Source organism: Tamandua tetradactyla, chromosome 3, assembly GCF_023851605.1.
Source record: "Tamandua tetradactyla isolate mTamTet1 chromosome 3, mTamTet1.pri, whole genome shotgun sequence".
Classification (NCBI taxonomy): domain Eukaryota; kingdom Metazoa; phylum Chordata; class Mammalia; order Pilosa; family Myrmecophagidae; genus Tamandua; species Tamandua tetradactyla.
Window position 1 is genome coordinate 190,074,629 of NC_135329.1, and position 20,938 is coordinate 190,095,566.

At 37.4% G+C, this 20,938-nt stretch overlaps 1 protein-coding gene across 3 annotated transcripts in view; it reads right to left on the reverse strand.

Moving 5' to 3' along the window:
• BARD1 (BRCA1 associated RING domain 1) overlaps positions 1 to 20,938 on the reverse strand; it is a 120,226-nt gene that overhangs the window by 65,217 nt on the left and 34,071 nt on the right. For all 3 annotated transcript variants that reach the window (XM_077155036.1, XM_077155035.1, XM_077155037.1), the window contains exon 4: positions 7,393 to 8,354. In XM_077155036.1, coding sequence (XP_077011151.1) covers positions 7,393 to 8,354 — 962 coding nt within the window. The remainder of the gene's footprint in view (positions 1 to 7,392; positions 8,355 to 20,938) is intronic.

Here is a 20,938-nt window from a genome sequence, read left to right on the forward strand (position 1 = left end):
TTATTCAAATTCCCTTGAAATTCCATTAGTATTATTACCAAGGCAGTCATTGTGAATAAAACTAATTCAATTATTTTAGGATAATATAGGAGGGGGTACCTAAATCGAAGACGATAAAAACAAAGCTAAAATCATTGACAGAACTGATTCTGAAAAGGTCTAAATAAATAAAAGCTTTAAATGACAAATGTCATGTTCAGTGAGTTTTGTGAAATACTTCTTTAGGGAGAAGGAAATCTCTCCTCTCTACCACCAGTCCCAATAATCTTTTCTGAAATGAGTTTTCCTCTACTGGTTTGATAATGTAGAATCACTAAGTCCCTGGATATATTAACATTTGCTTTGATATGATTGTTTCTTCAATTTCTATGGTTTGAGCTACTTCTCAAAAAAGCAAAATTTAAGAAGGTAGCTTACTTAAGGTTTTCTAAAGAAATAAATCCACATGCAAGATACATTTTTATGTTTCTAAATTTAAAAAAATTAAAAATTTTTTAAAAATTAAAAAAAAAGGACTTTAAATATTTAATAGGCCTAAGAATAAGCATTATATATGCCTCAAATCAACTGCCCCAATTCCAACAGAAAAATATTTTCCCAAGGTTTCTAGGGGTAAATTCTATATCTCTAGTGCAAGGTTACATGCATTTAACAACTTTGTTCTATATTCAAGTCAGTTCCAAATGAACTCAGGAACATCTGTCAAGATGCAAATTTGAATTTTTAAAAATGATCTCATAAACATTCTGCAGATGCCTTGCAAGAATCACACACATACTCAAATGGAAGTATTCACAAAAAAATACATAAAATCCTTTCTTAAAAATTTCCCATTTTAATTCGACACGATAACCACAAAAACATATTAATCTAAGAACCCCATGAAATATTATAAACACAACTGTGAAATGAAGAATCACATAAGAACAGAGTGACAATTTGGAGAATAAAGGCAGAATTTCTTTTAAGGTTGCTAAACAGTTGATATTTTTCTTTCATGTTGCCTCGTTATATTGTCAAGGGTATCTTCTGCTAACATTACATCCTTAGACTTCCCCCAAAGTATAGCTGATTAGAAAATTGTTTGCTTTTTATACTCAGTCTCCTTCTTAGTACTTAAAAGCATGTCATATTTTCTTCTTCCTACTTTATGTAAATTTAATGTCATGCACATAAATAAAATTATGATAATAGATAGTGTCCACAGCAACTGGGTAAGCCTGAACAAATATGAAGTTTCAGGGAAATAAATCAACTTTTCCTGCTTCTGATTTCTTTAAATCGCTTTCTTCTCTCATAAAATATTTTCTGAGAAAAAAGTATTTACTTTTAGGCTTCTCACAACTTAAAAAGCATAGTTGAGATTTCTTAAGCCACAGGAAAAAGAAAAAAAAACCCTAAGAAAAGTATTTACCAAAGTTTTAAGAAATTTTAAATGGATTTGCTATTTTCAAATGATACTCTATAGGCTGAAACTAAGAGAGTATGTATGTATGTCCCACTGAATTTTTTTGTCAACTTTTTCTTCAAAGATTCTTTATACATCTGTGTATAAAACAGATATGTACATAGTCCAGCAATAAAAATTCTTAACTTTGCCAACACTAGAACACACACATAAACAAAATAGAAATTCCTTTCCTTATCATAAAGGTTCCCTGTCCTAAAATGCTGCTAATAATAAACATCATCATAAAACCGTACAGAAATAAGGACAATAATAAAGACTTACCCAGCATGGTTACGCTTTTCCACATCAGTGAACTGACCAGGCACCTAAAGCTTCCCCTTCTAGCCAGTGGGTGTTGTTGGAAAAAAACTGAGTTCTCTGGAATGGAGCTCTATCATATGTCAAACACTTCCCCACAGCTTGGTATTTGGAATAAAACAGTTTAACAGATATTTTTGACAACGTAGGCATCATAAGATACTGGTACTTCAGAGGCAGACTTACACGTAGGTGGGAGACGACGTTGGGAAAAATGGACATTGAATACAACAGTCATTCTAGACATTCAAGTCTCAAAAATATCAGATGCCAGTTGCTTCTGAATTGCTACTTTCTCATAAAACCAGGATGATAGATACTTAACAATACAAGACTTTACAGTCAATATGACTGCCTGAAAATACAATGCATTACAAAGTCAGGTCCTGAAGCGGAATCCTCACAAGGGAATCTCTCTTTACTCAGGAGATTCTCATCACCTGTGTTAAGTTCTGAGCCTTGTCAGTTGCCTTCAAATTATTACCTATTATTTCTACATCACTAGCACAACATGACATGCCAGCTTCAAGCCATTCTTCTACTTCACACCATGTTTATCAATGTGGCATGATTTATGAGTAATCACTACTATTTTAAGAATTTTTGCTAGGGAACTCTAGGATGGTTCATTCCCACAAATTCTCAAGCAAAAGGTGACATAAAGAATTAACAAATCGAAATTTTCCCCATGTTCTCTGTAGTTTGTTTTAAATTAAGTCTGAAGAAACAATATGAATATTTCATCTTAGTTTCTACCCAGCCATAATACTTACTCATGAAATCTCTCATTTCTAATATAATATTCTCAATAGTATTTCAACCATGGATGACACAGATATCCAAATAGGAACAAGGGGTACCAGAGAGCCTGCTGGATCTCAACTGTTACTCTGGTTAAATGAAAATGTTTAGAATATCCCAAGCATCACATTAATGAATTGTCTGCTTGATGTTCCACAGTGCAATAAAGAATAAGTATAAATAAGAAATTCAGCACTAATCCTGTGTAGGATTCGCTCTCAAATTTGCTCTCCCTAGCTGTCCTCTAAGCCCATAATTCTCTGAGGGAAAAAGGACTTAAGACTCGATAGTCCAAACAGTTTATCTGCTGATGATACAGTAGCTATCTGTACTCAGGATACGGTTTGGCTGTTAATAAGGGCCTTCCAGCACCAACTATGGTGGTTATCAAGATGAATAAGATCACAAATGCTTCATATTAAGAGAAATCCCATTTCTAGAAATCTATCCAAAAGATACACCTACCTACATAGGAAACAAAGATTGTTCATTGCAGCACTGTTCATAACAGCAAAAGATTAGAAACAACCCAGCATCCATCACTAAGAGAATAGTTAAATAATGAAAATTCATACATGGACTGTTATGTGGCTATAAAAATGTACAAGAAAGCTCACTATATATTAACATGGAAAGCACCTGCTTATATTTGCATAAAGGATGGGAACAGAAATTTGAGTGACGATTTCCAACAGAAATATTTTTACATTTATTCTTGAAATAGATAAATTTATCACCTACTCATATATGAAATTAATTTTTTAATGATAACTATGCTGTAGATAAACATGAGAACTGAGAAGCTGTATGTAAACAGAAGGCTACGTGAATTTATCAATGCAAATGAAATGTGACCACAGAGAATGAACTAACTCTAGGAATTCTGAAAAGATTTTAAGGAGGAAGCATGAGAGTTAGATTTTGAATGTTAGGTATAAAGGACTAGGAAGTTGGAGACAAAAGATGTAAAGGAAAGGACATTAACTACACAAAGAGAAGAACAAAGTACTGGTAGCATTAACAGATGGACCTGATGCACTCTGAAGGGGAACTAAATTTCAGTGTGACAAGAACAAGGTTCAGATAGTAGTCTAGTGGAAAATTAACAAATATCCAATCTAATATGTGCTAAAAAATGCTCTAGATATACAAGTGAACAAAGCAGAGTGCCTGTTCTCATTCTAAAGAGAGATGAGAAACAGAGAGCTATAATTGATATCTCTATCAATTAAGAGCATTGATATAAATAGGAAGAAAAACAAAACAAGCTAAGGTTATAGCAGGGACTGCTGATTTTATTTTAAGTAGGCCAAGAAGTTATTGGAAGGGAATCAGAGAAGTGACGAGTTCTGACATAGATGAGATCACGCTGACTGCAATATAGAAAACTGACATAAAAGGGGAAGCTGCTGGCAGTAGCGTGGTTGGGACAACAGTGGCCAAAAGATGACATGCCTTTATCCCCAGAACTTGTGACTGTGTTAACTTACATGACAAAAGAACTTTGAAATGCGCTAACAGATACGACTTTGAGATGAGGAGCTCCTGCAGCACACGGACAGGTCCGATCAATTACGTGGGCCTTTAAAAGCAGAGCATCTTTCCAGGCTAGGTCAGAGAGATGGGATGTGAGAAGGACTCAGTGGGATGTTATCTGCTTTGAAGAGGAGGAAGGACACCACAAACTGAGGAAAGCATGTCCTGTAGAAGCTGGGAACTGACCTCAGCTGACAGCCAGCAAGCAAACAGGATCTCAGGTTCTCTTTCAGGATCTCTTGTAGTTCAAAGCCACAAGGAACTATTCAGTTCCCACCAACAATTCAAATGAGCGAGGAAATAGATCTTCCCAAGAGCCTCCAGGAAGTAACACAGCCTATACTTGGATTTCAACCTGGTAAGATCTGTACCAGACTTTAGATATAGACTAAGACACAAAATCTATGTTATTTTTTAACTACTAAATTTGTGGTGATTTGTTACAGCAGCAGAATACTAATACAAGTGTTCATGAAAAAAGAAGACAAGTGGCTTCCATTAGGGTGGTAGCCATGGAGAGATTATGGCCAACAGTGATGCCTAGAGGTAGGTTTGTGGCAAGATCCTAAAGAATATTATTAATAATGTTAATAAGTTCCAAGATTATTCTTTTATGCCATAATTGTAGCAAGAGAAGCTAACTAGCCCAGGAGAAGAACAAAACTACTGCTAGCTTGTCTGCCTTTGGGGCATAAGCCAAACCATACACACCACAACTATGCACTTTAAAACCTGAGAGGAGCAAAATGGAAATATGGAAACCGCAATTTTACCAATATGCTTTAGGAAAAAAATTACAACATCAACAACATTTCCTTGACGGCAAAAATAAAACAAAATAAAAATCTGGCCCTTCCCCTTATTTGCTCTGGCTGTCTTTGTCATTAAATCTAAATTCATTCTCCAGTTGCAGTAACTCTTTTTTCTCCCCTTGATCCATGCGTGATAGTAGTTTAAACTTTAGAGCCATTCTTTTCTCAAGTAGAGGTGTACAAAATGTAAATAACACAGCAGATTTGGAATATTTGGTTTTCTAGTACACACAGATGATACACTTTTGGTACAAATGATATGAGATGAAAATTATTTCTAAAAAGATACAAATCCTGATAAATCCATTCTGTTAAAATTAAGCTATGTGTGGAAGAGAGAATACATTCAACTCAAAATAAATTTTTAATAGAGAACACTACTGTCAAACAGTAATTTAAAAGACAACAAAAAATCAATCAACTTTTCTTAAATATACTGTCTTAGAATCTGCCAACTAATGACAATAATACCATTTGGTAATGCTATCCCAATTCTGGCAAGACTCTTTCTAGGTAAACTGAAAATTGGATAAAACTTGTTTGAAGCAATTTTGAAATTATCAATGGAGAAAATTCACCAAGGCAGCATCATGCCACCATTTTTTCCTGTCTTAATATTCTATTTTGGCTTTTTTCCATGGCTTAGACATTAGGTCAGCAAACTGTAGCCTGCGGGTCAGCCACCTGTTTTCCCATGCCATTTTACTGGAACACAGCCACCACCATTCGTTTATGCATTGTCTGTGGTCTGCTTTTGCACTTAAGAGGGAGAGCTGAGTAGCTGTGACACAGACCCGATTGCCTGCAAAGTCGAAAATATTTACTGCATTTGGTCGTTCATGAAAAATTTGACAAACTCTAAGCCCGAGAGAGCGTCATTAATGAAAATAAATTATTCTTACGGTTGGAAGAAAATTTTCCTACCAACATAAGTGGATGCTTGCCTGTATATATGAAAATACCTAGAATACAAAATACAAAAACTAAAGCAGCTTCTATTCTCATGTATTAGTCAGTGAAATGACTAATTAGAATAATTATTCTAACTACCTATGTCAATGAAGCATTAATATGATAATAATGTTAAGATTATAAAAGTTCAGTGTACATGTGTATATATATAAATATATATGCATACATTCACATACACCCATATATTTGTATCATAACAAAGATATCAAAAACACATAGTCTGATGTTATATGTCAGGCTTTGCATAAATCAAACTAAAATGTAAGCAGGCCAACTAAAAATTCAAGTTGTCCAAAGGATATGCAATCCCAAGCATACAGTCATGTTGCAGGTTCCTCTCACAGACTCAAAAATGCAGTATTCTATAGTAGTTTGGGAGATAAAGCAAGGGAAAAAACACCAACACCTGATAGGGAGAAGCTCACTTTTGTGCTTTTCCCTTTTTTCACACAATTAAGCACAGGAATCCCTGAATCACATTCAATGCCTACTCAATGTTCTTGCCAGGTGTTTTATGCTGCTCACAAGCATCATCTTTTGGGGCCTCCAAAGGGTTCCTTCCAGACCTCTCCAAGTTCTCCATCCAAAAGACCCAAGCATTTTCTGGGCGAATTTACAATATAACATCACTGAGAGACTATAAGAGTTATTCTAATTTAGCGCTAAGCTCTACCATATTACACTTTCATAAAACTTGCATAATATCCCAGATAGAAGTCTAAAAAGCTATGGTGCCAGGTGGCTCTTTTCATATGTAAAACTTGTGTCCGCTTCAAAGATTAACCACTGCAAGTAAAACTCATTCTCAGCAAATGAGCAAGGTTTCAAAAAATGAACATTGTCATACCCCAGGTATTGAGGCAATAATTAAGGGTAAATAACTTTATTAAGTAGGCCAGTAAAAGGAATGGCTGCCCTTGGGTGTACAGAGCAGCTCCTTTGTCGTGAACTCATGGGAACCATTTCTAACAGTTCAACAGGTCATTGGAGGTATGTACAGACCACATCTTTCAGCCTTCCAATTTCTGGCAGAAGGTCCACTAGGAGTCTCAAGCATACACAGAAGCTTCTCCCCTTCCACATAACCTAGCTGTACCAGGATGACAGATTCCCCCAGTTCTCTTGGTAGGCAAAAATGTGTTAGCAGCAGTAACTTGCCAATTGTTTATATCTATAAAACATGGGAATAATGGGTAAACAAAATGATGAAAAAAAACTGAACAAAACCATATAGAACAGACAAAAGTAAACCCATTTGACAAATGAGAAGCTGAAATATTAAAACAATGATTTTTCTCTGTAAGATCCTTGGGCCCAGGGGCCACTGCTCTAACTGAGGTGGGGACATAGTACTTGCGCATTTTGCTTTTCCAGCTCAGAGGAAATATTACACCTGTGTCAGGGTAACTATCCTACCAGTCTTATGCCATTATTCATAAACCCAAAGAAAACATTTTGCAGTTGGTCTCATTCCAAAATTGTATTCCTGAGCAAACATCCTACCTTAATAGAAGCAAGATGGAGCAAAGTTTCTCCCTTATGATTTCTTTTCCCAGACATAACGCTATTCGGCGACAGCTTCATTGCTGAGGGGCTGGACATCATTCGTCTGTAACTTGGACTTTTCAATGCAGAAGGTGATGTGCCTGGGGAAAGGCTAATATTTTCATCTGATTCATTACTATTTTTGCTCCCTAATCTGTCACCAACTTCAAGTTTGCTTGAAATTGGGGTAGGACACTCAGTCAAAGGTACGTTTTCTGAGAGCATTGTTTGCTTGACAAAATCTCCACTGGTGCTCTGAATGCTGCTTCTACATCTCTTAGAAATGGGACTGCTGAGTCTGTTGTAACACCTACGCTTTCCATCACGACTGAATGGCAAGGATTTCTTAGATGTAAGATTATTTTCACAGACTTTCTCCTCAGGAATCACTACTTCATTCTTGTTCTCAATTTCTGGAGACACTATTTGCTCGGCCAATGGTAAGGAGACTTCAGTTACACTTCCCAAACATTCAGATTCTGCTATGGAGTCACTTGCTAGTAAGTCTATGTCACTGTTTGCCTGAGGGCTGGCAATAACGGATGGCTGGCTGCAGAAGGACACCAGCTTTTCCTTAAATTCCCCTTTGGACACAGGTTCACTATCTTCTTTTTCCTTTTCTAAATTCCATTCTTGGTTGATCTCAGCCAACGTTTTCTTTTTCTGCTTTTTGCCACCTCTTCTGGAAGCCTTTTTAGGTCTTTCAGAAAAATCTGCTGGAGGACTTGTAGAAACAAATTGATAGGCTGAGGCCTGCTGAGCATTTTTGTCATTTACCTTTTGAGGATGGGTTTGCACGGGAACTTTACTTAAAACATATCTGACCTTCTTACTTCGAGGACTAAACCACATTTTTATTGAATTCTTCTTATTTTCTGCATCATTAAATAAATGTGTCCTAGATGTTTCTTCTTTCAACTCTGACAGGAAAAAGGAAAAGAAATTCATTACATGAACTTAACGCTCTTCCATCTTTGATCTCCCAAAGAATTTTGATTATATTTATCCTAAAGTATATCACATTTTGTTTGTATACTTCTTTGTCCCCTCTTAGACCAGAACACCTTAGAGCAGATACTCACCCATTCAACAAAAATTTACTGAGCCCTACTTGTACTAGACAATGTCCTAGGGATATAGCAGAGAATAAAATATGAAACTTACATTCTACTTACAGTAGACAGAGAATATACAAATAAGTAAAATATACAGTATGTCATATGATGACAAGAGCTATGGAGAAAAGATAGACTCATAAAAGAAAAAAAAAACAACCAAGAAATCAACAAAAAGAAAAAGACAGATATAAGGTTTAATAAGCAGTAGTAAAAGAATGAATAACAACTGATTCTTAATTTTTAAAATGACATTTGAAAATCAAGGTAATTCACAATATAAATCAACAAACTAAAGTACAAACATATAATTTCAATAGACATTGAAAATTTACTTCACAAAAATCTAACAACCATTTATGATTTAAAAATAAAAAACTCGGCAATTAGGAATAAAAGGGAACTTCCTCAACCTGGGAAAGGACATCTACAAAAATATGCAGGGCTGATATCATACTTAATGATGAAAGATTGAACACTTTCCCCTATTACTGGAAACCAGGCAAAGATGTCTGCTCTTATAATTTCTATTTTATTCAATATCATACTGGAATTTCTAATCAGCACAAGTTTCAAAATAATGAATAAATAAATAAATAAAAGTCATATGGATTGGAAATGAAGAAATAAAACTCTATTCATAGGTGACTTGATTGACTATGTAAAGACCCCCCAAGAATCTTAAAAACCAACAACAAAATGTTATTAAAACTAACAAGTGGCTCTGACCAGTGCGGCTGGGAGGAAAACGGCGGCTGTTTTCTGCGCTCAAGGAGTCTGCTCGGGCGCAGGAACCCATCACCCTAAACTACCAATGAGAAAAGTGACAGAAGAGTTGTCATATTTAATGGGTTTTAAGTTCGTTCTCCAGAGCAATGACTAAATAACCAGAAACAGTACAGAACAGCTCCCGGAACCACGACAGAGACCGGACACACAGCGTACCCCAGTCTGGACGGGCTGCATCAGTTGGAGACTCCGCAACAGTGAGTTTCCCGAGCTGCGCACACTTTCTCAAGTCGCAGAGGTCAGTAGCCGGCGCCCCTCCCCAACAGGCGGCTTCCCGGACCGCGAGTCTCGGAACGGTGAGTTCCCCAAGCCGCGGCAGCCGGTGACCGGCTCCCCTCCCCCACGGGCGGCTTCCCGGAGGGAAAGGAAAGAGTCTCCAACAGTGGCAGAGACTGGGTCCAACCAAACACCAATAGTGGCACTAACAAACAAATTCTGACTGCTAGAAGTGGGCCCCCAGCTCAGGCGAAACTGATCAAGGCAGAAGTTGCCTATTGGGCTAACTGAAAAAGAGGAAAGGGGACGAAGCAGAGCCTTCTGCGGCTGTTTCTGTGGAGGCTTGGTTCCATCTGGACTCGGCACCGGGATTGCACAGGCTGCAACTGCCCGAGGCGCAGAAACAGGCTGCTTTCAGGGCTGTCTACCACCTGAAACTTCCCTACAGGAGGGGTGAAATGCAACTCAGGCGGAATCCTTCTCTCAAGGAATTCAGATCCCAGGGCTTCGCAATTTGAAGCCATTAAAACCAGTCTACAGGACTTCCTGGAAGATGGCGGCTTAGTAAGACGCGCGGATCTTAGTTTCTTCTCCAGGACACCTACTAGGGGAGTAGAAACGATACAGAAAGCGCCCAAAGCCACAACAGAGATAAAAAAGACAGCGTACCCCATCCTGGAACGGCTGGCTGGCTGAGAGAAGCAGCTCGGGTGAGATCGCCGAGGCACGCGGGCCTTACCGGGCGGGGTGGCAAGCGGCCGGAGTTACTCCCTTCCCCCTTCCCGGGCCGGCTGGGAGAATTGGAGAGGTGGTCCCCTGAAACCAAGGCGACTGGCGCCCACACCACGCACAGCCTCCGGACCAACTGAGAGAATTGGATCGGAAACCCGCAGGCCGCGGAGAACGGTGACGGGTGGGGGAGGCCCCTTCCAAACCCGTGACTCCCGGGGAACATGCACTCTCCCGGGCGGGCTGCTGCCGCTAGCGCCCTCCCACCACGCTTGTTGCCCAGGGCCGACTAGGAAATTCGGACGGGCTCTTTCCCTGGCTGCGGCAACCAGCAACCCTCCCTGCGTTCGGACCCCGGCCGGCACAAGCCGCTTCGGCTAGCGAACCCCCAGGACGGCGAGAGTTTTCCAAAGTTTAAGGTCCCACAGCACCCTTTACTGGTGGGACCCGCAGACAAACGTGTGCCACGAGCGCCACCTACTGGGCAGGATAAGAAAAACAGAACCCAGAGATTTCACAGAAAAATATTACAACCTTGCTGGGTCCAACACCAAGAGAAATCTGAATAAATGCCCAGACGCCAGCAGCAGAAGATAACTGTCCACGCTCAAAAGATTGAGACTATGGCTCAGTCAAAGGAACAAACCAATAGTTCAAATGAGACACAAGAGCTGAGACAACTAATGCTGAATATACGAACAGAAATGGAAAACCTCTTCAAAAATGAAATCGATAACTTGAGGGAGGACATGAAGAGGACATGGGCTGAACATAAAGAAGAAATAGAAAAACTGAAAAAACAAATCGCAGAACTTATGGAAGTGAAGGATATAGTAGCAAACATAGAAAAAATAATGGATAGCTACAATGATAGATTTAAAGAGACAGAAGATAGAATTAGTGATTTGGAGGATGGAACATCTGAATTCCAAAAAGAAACAGAAACTATAGGGAAAAGAATGGAAAAATTTGAACAGGGTATCAGGGAACTCAAGGACAATATGAACCGCACAAATATACGTGTTGTGGGTGTCCCAGAAGGAGAAGAGAAGGGAAAAGGAGGAGAAAAACTAATGGAAGAAATTATCACTGAAAATTTCCCAACTCTTATAAAAGACCTAAAATTACAGATCCAAGAAGTGCAGCGCACCCCAAAGAGATTAGACCCAAATAGGCGTTCTCCAAGACACTTACTAGTTAGAATGTCAGAGGTCAAAGAGAAAGAGAAGATCTTGAAAGCAGCAAGAGAAAAACAATCCATTACATACAAGGGAAACCCAATAAGACTTTGTGTAGATTTCTCAGCAGAAACCATGGAAGCTAGAAGACAGTGGGATGATATATTTAAAATACTAAAAGAGAAAAACTGCCAACCAAGACTCCTATATCCAGCAAAATTATCCTTCAAAAATGAGGGAGAAATTAAAACATTCTCAGACAAAAAGTCACTGAAAGAATTTGTGACCAAGAGACCAGCTCTGCAAGAAATACTAAAGGGAGCACTAGAGTCAGATACAAAAAGACAGAAGAGAGAGATATGGAAAAGAGTGTAGAAAGAAGGAAAATCAGATATGATATATATAATACAAAAGGCAAAATGTTAGAGGAAAATATTATCCAAACAGTAATAACACTAAATGTCAATGGACTGAATTCCCCAATCAAAAGACATAGATTGGCAGAATGGATTAAAAAACAGGATCCTTCTATATGCTGTCTACAGGAAACACATCTTAGACCCAAAGATAAACATAGGTTGAAAGTGAAAGGTTGGGAAAAGATATCTCATGCAAATAACAACCAGAAAAGAGCGGGAGTGGCTATACTAATATCCAACAAATTAGACTTCAAATGTAAAACAGTTAAAAGAGACAAAGAAGGACACTATATACTAATAAAAGGAACAATTAAACAAGAAGACATAACAATCATAAATATTTACGCACCGAATCAGAATGCCCCAAAATACGTGAGGAATATACTGCAAACACTGAAAAGGGAAATAGACTCATATACCATAATAGTTGGAGACTTCAACTTACCACTCTCATCAAGGGACAGAACATCTAGACAGAGGATCAACAAAGAAATAGAGAATCTGAATATTACTATAAATGAACTAGACTTAATAGACATTTATAGGACATTACATCCCACAACAGCAGGATACACCTTTTTCTCAAGTGCTCATGGATCATTCTCAAAGATAGACCATATGCTGGGTCACAAAGCAAGTCTTAACAAATTTAAAAAGATTGAAATCTTACACAACACTTTCTCGGACCATAAAGGAATGATGTTGGAAATCAATAATAGGCAGAGTGCCAGAAAATTCACAAATACGTGGAGGCTCAACAACACACTCCTAAACAACGACTGGGTCAAAGAAGAAATTGCAAGAGAAATTAGCAAATACCTCGAGGCGAATGAAAATGAAAACACAACATATCAAAACTTATGGGACGCAGCAAAGGCAGTGCTAAGAGGGAAATTTATTGCTCTAAATGCCTATATCAGAAAAGAAGAAAAGGCAAAAATTCAGGAATTAACTATCCATTTGGAAGAACTGGAGAAAGAACAGCAAGCTAACCCCAAAGCAAGCAAAAGGAAAGAAATAACAAAGATTAGAGCACAAATAAATGAAATTGAAAACATGAAAACAATAGAGAAAATCAATAAGGCCAGAAGTTGGTTCTATGAGAAAATCAATAAGATTGATGGGCCCTTAGCAAGATTGACAAAAAGAAGAAGAGAGAGGATGCAAATAAATAAGATCAGAAATGGAAGAGGAGACATAACTACTGACCTCACAGAAATAAAGGAGGTAATAACAGGATACTATGAACAACTTTACGCTAATAAATACAACAATTTAGAGGAAATGGACGGGTTCCTGGAAAGACATGAACAACCAACTTTGACTCAAGAAGACATAGATGACCTCAACAAACCAATCACAAGTAAAGAAATTGAATTAGTCATTCAAAAGCTTCCTAAAAAGAAAAGTCCAGGACCAGATGGCTTCACATGTGAATTCTACCAAACGTTCCAGAAAGAATTAGTACCAATTCTCTTCAAACTCTTCCAAAAAATCGAAGTGGAGGGAAAACTACCTAATTCATTCTATGAAGCCAACATCACCCTCATACCAAAACCAGGCAAAGATATTACAAAAAAAGAAAACTACAGACCAATCTCTCTAATGAATACAGATGCAAAAATCCTCAATAAAATTCTAGCAAATCGTATCCAACAGCACATTAAAAGAATTATACATCATGACCAAGTAGGATTCATCCCAGGTATGCAAGGATGGTTCAACATAAGAAAATCAATTAATGTAATACACCATATCAACAAATCAAAGCAGAAAAATCACATGATCATCTCAATTGATGCAGAGAAAGCATTCGACAAGATTCAACATCCTTTCCTGTTGAAAACACTTCAAAAGATAGGAATACAAGGGAACTTCCTTAAAATGATAGAGGGAATATATGAAAAACCCACAGCTAATATCATCCTCAATGGGGAAAAATTGAAAACTTTCCCCCCAAGATCAGGAACAAGACAAGGATGTCCACTATCACCACTATTATTCAACATTGTGTTGGAGGTTCTAGCCAGAGCAATTAGACAAGAAAAAGAAATACAAGGCATCAAAATTGGAAAGGAAGAAGTAAAACTATCACTGTTTGCAGACGATATGATACTATACGTCGAAAACCCGGAAAAATCCACAACAAAACTACTAGAGCTAATAAATGAGTACAGCAAAGTAGCAGGTTACAAGATCAACATTCAAAAATCTGTAGCATTTCTATACACTAGTAATGAACAAGCTGAGGGTGAAATCAAGAAACGAATCCCATTTACAATTGCAACTAAAAGAATAAAATACCTAGGAATAAATTTAACTAAAGAGACAAAAAACCTATATAAAGAAAACTACAAAAAACTGCTAAAAGAAATCACAGAAGACCTAAATAGATGGAAGGGCATACCATGTTCATGGATTGGAAGACTAAATATAGTTAAGATGTCAATCCTACCTAAATTGATTTACAGATTCAATGCAATACCAATCAAAATCCCAACAACTTATTTTTCAGAAATAGAAAACCCAATAAGCAAATTTATCTGGAAGGGCAGGGTGCCCCGAATTGCTAAAAACATCTTGAGGAAAAAAAACGAAGCTGGAGGTCTCGCACTGCCTGACTTTAAGGCATATTATGAAGCCACAGTGGTCAAAACAGCATGGTATTGGCATAAAGATAGATATATCGACCAATGGAATCGAATAGAGTGCTCAGATATAGACCCTCTCATCTATGGACATTTGATCTTTGATAAGGCAGTCAAGCCAACTCACCTGGGACAGAGCAGTCTCTTCAATAAATGGTGCCTAGAGAACTGGATATCCATATGCAAAAGAATGAAAGAAGACCCATCTCTCACACCCTATACAAAAGTTAACTCAAAATGGATCAAAGATCTAAACATTAGGTCTAAGACCATAAAACAGTTAGAGGAAAATGTTGGGAGATATCTTATGGATCTTACAACTGGAGGCGGTTTTATGGACCTTAAACCTAAAGCAAGAGCACTGAAGAAGGAAATAAATAAATGGGAACTCCTCAAAATTAAACACTTTTGTGCATCAAAGAACTTCATCAAGAAAGTAGAAAGACAGCCTTCACAATGGGAGACAATATTTGGAAATGATATATCAGATAAAGGTCTAGTATCCAGAATTTATAAAGAGATTGTTTATCTCAACAACAAAAAGACAGCCAACCCAATTACAAAATGGGAAAAAGACTTGAACAGACACCTCTCAGAAGAGGAAATACGGATGGCCAAGAGGCACATGAAGAGATGCTCAATGTCCCTGGCCATTAGAGAAATGCAAATCAAAACCACAATGAGATATCATCTCACACCCACCAGAATGGCCATTATCAACAAAACAGAAAATGACAAGTGCTGGAGAGGATGCGGAGAAAGAGGCACACTTATCCACTGTTGGTGGGAATGTCAAAGGGTGCAACCACTGTGGAAGGCAGTTTGGCGGTTCCTCAAAAAGCTGAATATAGAATTGCCATACGACCCAGCAATACCATTGCTAGGTATCTACTCAAAGGACTTAAGGGCAAAGACACAAACGGACATTTGCACACCAATGTTTATAGCAGCATTATTTACAATTGCAAAGAGATGGAAACAGCCAAAATCTCCATCAACAGAAGAGTGGCTAAACAAACTGTGGTATATACATACGATGGAATATTATGCAGCTTTAAGACAAGATAAACTTATGAACCATGTAATAACATGGATGGACCTAGAGAATATTATGCTGAGTGAATTCAGCCAAAAACTAAAGGACAAATACTGTATGGTCCCACTGATGTGAACGGTCATTCGAGAATAAACTTGAAATATGTCATTGGTAACAGAGTTCAGCAGGAGTTAGAAACAGGGTAAGACAATGGGTAATTGAAGCTGAAGGGATACAGACTGTGCAACAGGACTAGATACAAAAACTCAAAAATGGACAGCACAATAATACCTAATTGTAAAGTAATCATGTTAAAACACTGAATGAAGCTGCATCTGAGCTATAGGTTTTTGTTTTGTTTTGTTTTGTTCTGTTTTGCTTTTACTATTATTACTTTTATTTTTTTCTCTATATTAACATTCTATATCTTTTTCGGTTATGTTGCTAGTTCTTCTAAACCAATGCAAATGTACTAAGAAATGATGATCATGCATCTATGTGATGATGTTAAGAATTAATGATTGCATGTGTAGAATGGTATGATCTCTAAATGTTGGGTTAATTTCTTTTTTTTCCGTTAATTAAAAAAAAAAAAAAGAGAAGGGGTAATTGGAGCTGAAGGGATACAGACTGTACAACGGGACTGGATATAAAAACTCAGAAATGGACAGCACAATACTACCCAATTGTAATGCAATTATGTTAAAACACTGAATGAAGCTGCATGTGAGGTATAGGTTTTTTGTTTTTGTTTTTTTTTCTTTCTATTATTGTTTTAATTCTTATTCTGTTGTCTTTTTATTTCTTTTTCTAAATCGATGCAAATGTACTAAGAAATGATGAATATGCAACTATGTGATGTTATTAAGAATTACTGATTGTACATGTAGATTGGAATGATTTCTAATTGTTTTCTTAATTCTTTTTTTAATTAATAAAAAATAAATAAATAAATAAATAAATAAAATAAAAAAAAAAAAAAACCAGTCTACAACCTTTCCTCTGTCTCCACCATGCACACAGCAGGGAGAGTCTTCCAAAGTTAAAGGAGCCACAATATATTTTGCTGATGGGACCCGCAGACAGACAAGAGCCACCTACTGGGCAGGATAAGAAAACAATCTCCAGAATAAACTAATTAAGGTAATTAAATGTCCAGACGCCAGCAAAAAATAAAAAATCACACCAGGAAAATTGAAGACATGGCCCAATCAAAGGAACAAACCAATAGTTCAAATGAGATACAGGAGCTGAGACAACTAGTGCTGAATATACGAACAGAAATGGAAAACCTCTTCAAAAACCAAATCAATAAACTGAGGGAGGACATGAAGAAGGCAAGGAATGAACAAAAAGAAGAAATGGAAAGTCTGAAAAAACAAATCACAGAACTTATGGGAATGAAAGATACAGTAGAAGAGATGAAAAAAACAATGGAAACCTACAATGGTAGATTTCAAGAGACAGAGGTTAGAATTAGTGAACTGAAGGATGGAACATCTGAAATCCAAAAAGAAACAGAAACTATAGGGAAAAGAATGGAAGACTTTGAGCAGGGGCTCAGGGAATTGAATGATAATATGAAGTGCACAAATATATGTGTTGTGGGTGTCCCAGAAGGAGAAGAGAAGGGAAAAGGAGGAGAAAAACTAATGGAAGAAATTATCACGGAAAATTTTCCAACTCTTATGAAAGACCTAAAATTACAGATCCAAGAAGTGCAGCACACCCCAAAGAGAATAGATTCAAACAGGCGTTCTCCAAGACACTTACTAGTTAGAATGTCAGAGGTCAAAGAGAAAGAGAGGATCTTGAAAGCAGCAAGAGAAAAACAATCCATCACATACAAGGGAAACCCAATAAGACTATGTGTAGATTTCTCAGCAGAAACCATGGAGGCAAGAAGACAGTGGGATGATATATTTAAATTACTAAAAGAGAAAAACTGCCAACCAAGAATTCTATATCCAGCAAAACTGTCCTTCAAAAATGAGGGAGAAATTAAAACATTTTCAGACAAAAAGTCACTGAGAGAATTTGTGACCAAGAGACCAGCTCTGCAAGAAATACTAAAGGGAGCACTAGAGACAGATAAGAAAAGACAGCAGAGAGAGGTGTGGAGAAGAGTGTAGAAAGAAGGAAAATTGGATATGATATATATAACACAAAAGGCAAAATGGCAGAGGAAAGTATTACCCAAACAGTAATAACACTAAATGTTAACGGACTGAATTCCCCAATCAAAAGACATGGACTGATTATATTAACACATAAGATCCAAAGTTTCCCCTTTCAATCACATTCACCTATATAAATCAGTGCTGTTAATTACACATACAATAATGTCCTATTCTTCCCATCGTGCATTCCTAAATTAAGCATCAATTCTCCTTATCTAATTCCAATCTATCCCCTGGTATGTTGGTTTGAAAGGATGTATGTCCCCTAGAAAAGCCATGTTTTCATCTAAATCCCATTTTGTAAAGGCAGAATTATCCCTATTCAATTCTGTATGTAATTAGATCATCTCCTTGGAGATGTAACCCAATCAAGAGGGATTGCTAAACTGGATTAGGTGATGACATGTCTCCATCCATTTGGGCGGGTGTTGGTTAGTTTCTGAAGTCCTATAAAAGAGGAAACATTTTGGAGAATGGGAGATTCAGAGAGAGCAGAGAATGCTGCAGCACCACAAAGCAGAGCATCCACAAGCCAGCGACCTTTGGAGATGAAGAAGGAAAATGCCTCCTGGGGAGCTTCATGAAACCAGAAGCCAGGAGAAGAAGCTAGCAGATGATGCTGTGTATGCCATGTGCCCTTCCAGATGAGAGGGGAACCCTGACCATGTTCACCATGTGCCTTTCCAGATGAGAGAGAAACTGTGACTGTATTTGCCATGTGCCTTCTCACTTGAGAGAGAAACCCTGAACTTCATGTGCCTTGTTGAACCAAGGTATCTTTCCCTGGATGCCTTTGATTGGACATTTCTATAGACTTGTAATTTGGACATTTTCTTGGCCTTAGAACTGTAAACTAGCAACTTATTAAATTCCCCTTTTTAAAAGCCAAAAAAAAAAAAAAAAGACATGGACTGGCAGAATGGATTAAAAAACAGGATCCTTCTATATGCTATCTACAGGAAACACATCTTAGACCCAAAGATAAATATAGGCTGAAAGTGAAAGGTTGGGAAAAGATATTTCATGCAAATAACAACCAGAAAAGAGCAGGAGTAGCTATACTAATATCCAACAAATTAGACTTCAAATGTAAAACAGTTAAAAGAGACAAAGAAGGATATTATCTACTAATAAAAGGAACAATTAAACAAGAAGACATAACAATCATAAATATTTACGCACCAAATCAGAATGCCCCAAAATACGTGAGGAATACACTGCAAATACTGAAAAGGGAAATAGACACATCGACCATAATAGTTGGAGACTTCAATTCCCCACTCTCATCAATGGACAGAACATCTAGACAGAGGACCAATAAAGAAACGGAGAATTTGAATATTACAATAAATGAGCTAGACTTAACAGACATTTATAGGACATTACACCTCACAACAGCAGGATACACCTTTTTCTCAAGTGCTCATGGACCATTCTCAAAAACTGACCACATGCTGGGTCACAAAGGAAGTCTCAACAAATTTAAAAAGATTGAAATCATACACAACACTTTCTCGCATCATAAAGGAATGAAGCTGGAAATCAATAATAGGCAGAGTGCCAGAAAATTCGCAAATACATGGAGGCTCAACAACACACTCTTAAACAACCAGTGGGTCAAGGAAAAAATTACAAGAAAAATTAGTAAATACCTCGAGGCGAATGAAAATGAAAACACAACATATCAAAACCTATGGGACGCAGCAAAGGCAGTGCTAAGAGGGAAATTTATTGCCCTAAATGCCTATATCAAAAAAGAAGAAAGGGCAAAAATTTGGGAATTAACTGTCCACTTGGAAGAACTGGAGAAAGAACAGCAAACTAACCGCAAAGCAAGCAAAAGGAAAGAAATAACAAAGATTAGAGCAGAAATAAATGAAATTGAGAACATGAAAACAACAGAGAAAATCAACAAGACCAGAAGTTGGTTCTGTGAGAAAATCAACAAGATTGATGGGCCCTTAGCAAGATTGACAAAAAGAAGAAGAGAGAGGATGCAAATAAATAAGATCAGAAATGGAAGAGGAGACATAACCACTGATCTCACAGAAATAAAGGAGGTAATAACAGGATACTATGAACAACTTTACGCTAATAAATACAACAATGTAGATGAAATGGACAAGTTCCTAGAAAGGCATGAATAACCAACTTTGACTCAAGAAGAAATAGATGACCTCAACAAACCAATCACAAGTAAAGAAACTGAATTAGTCATTCAAAAGCTTCCCAAAAAGAAAAGTCCAGGACCAGATGGCTTCACATGTGAATTCTACCAAACATTCCAGAAAGAATTAGTACCAACCCTGCTCAAACTCTTCAAAAAAATTGAAGTGGAGGGAAAGCTACCTAATTCATTCTATGAAGCCAACATCACCCTCATACCAAAACCAGGCAAAGATATTACAAAAAAAGAAAACTACAGACCAATCGCTGTAATGAACATAGATGCAAAAATCCTCAACAAAATTCTAGCAAATCGAATCCAGCAACACATTAAAAGAATTAGACGGGCGGGCCGCGGTGGCTCAGCGGGCAAAGTGCTTGCCTGCCATGCCGGAGGACCTCGGTTCGATTCCCGGCCCCAGCCCATGTAAAAAACAAACAAACAAACAAAATACAATAAAACAAGAAAATGTTTAAAGATGTTTCCCTTTCTTCCTCCCTTCCTTCCTTCCATCCTTCCTTCCTTCTCTCTGTCTTTCCTTCCCTTCCTTCCTCTCTCTTTAAAAAAAAAAAAAAAGAATTATACATCATGACCAAGTAGGATTCATCCCAGGTATGCAAGGATGGTTCAACATAAGAAATCAATTAATGTAATAACCATATCAACAAATCAAAGCAGAAAAATCACATGATCATCTCAACTGATGCAGAGAAGGCATTTGACAAGATTCAACATCCTTTCCTGTTGAAAACACTTCAAAGGATAGGAATACAAGGGAACTTCCTTAAAATGATAAAGGGAATATAAGAAAAACCCACAGCTAATATCCTCAATAGGGAAAAACTGAAAACTTTCCCCCTAAGATCAGGAACAAGACAAGGATGTCCATTATCACCACTGTTATTCAACATCGTGTTGGAAGTTCTAGCCAGAGCAATTAGACAAAAAAAGAAATACAAGGCATCAAAATTGGAAAGGAAGAAGTAAAACTATCATTGTTTGCAGATGATATGATACTATACGTCGA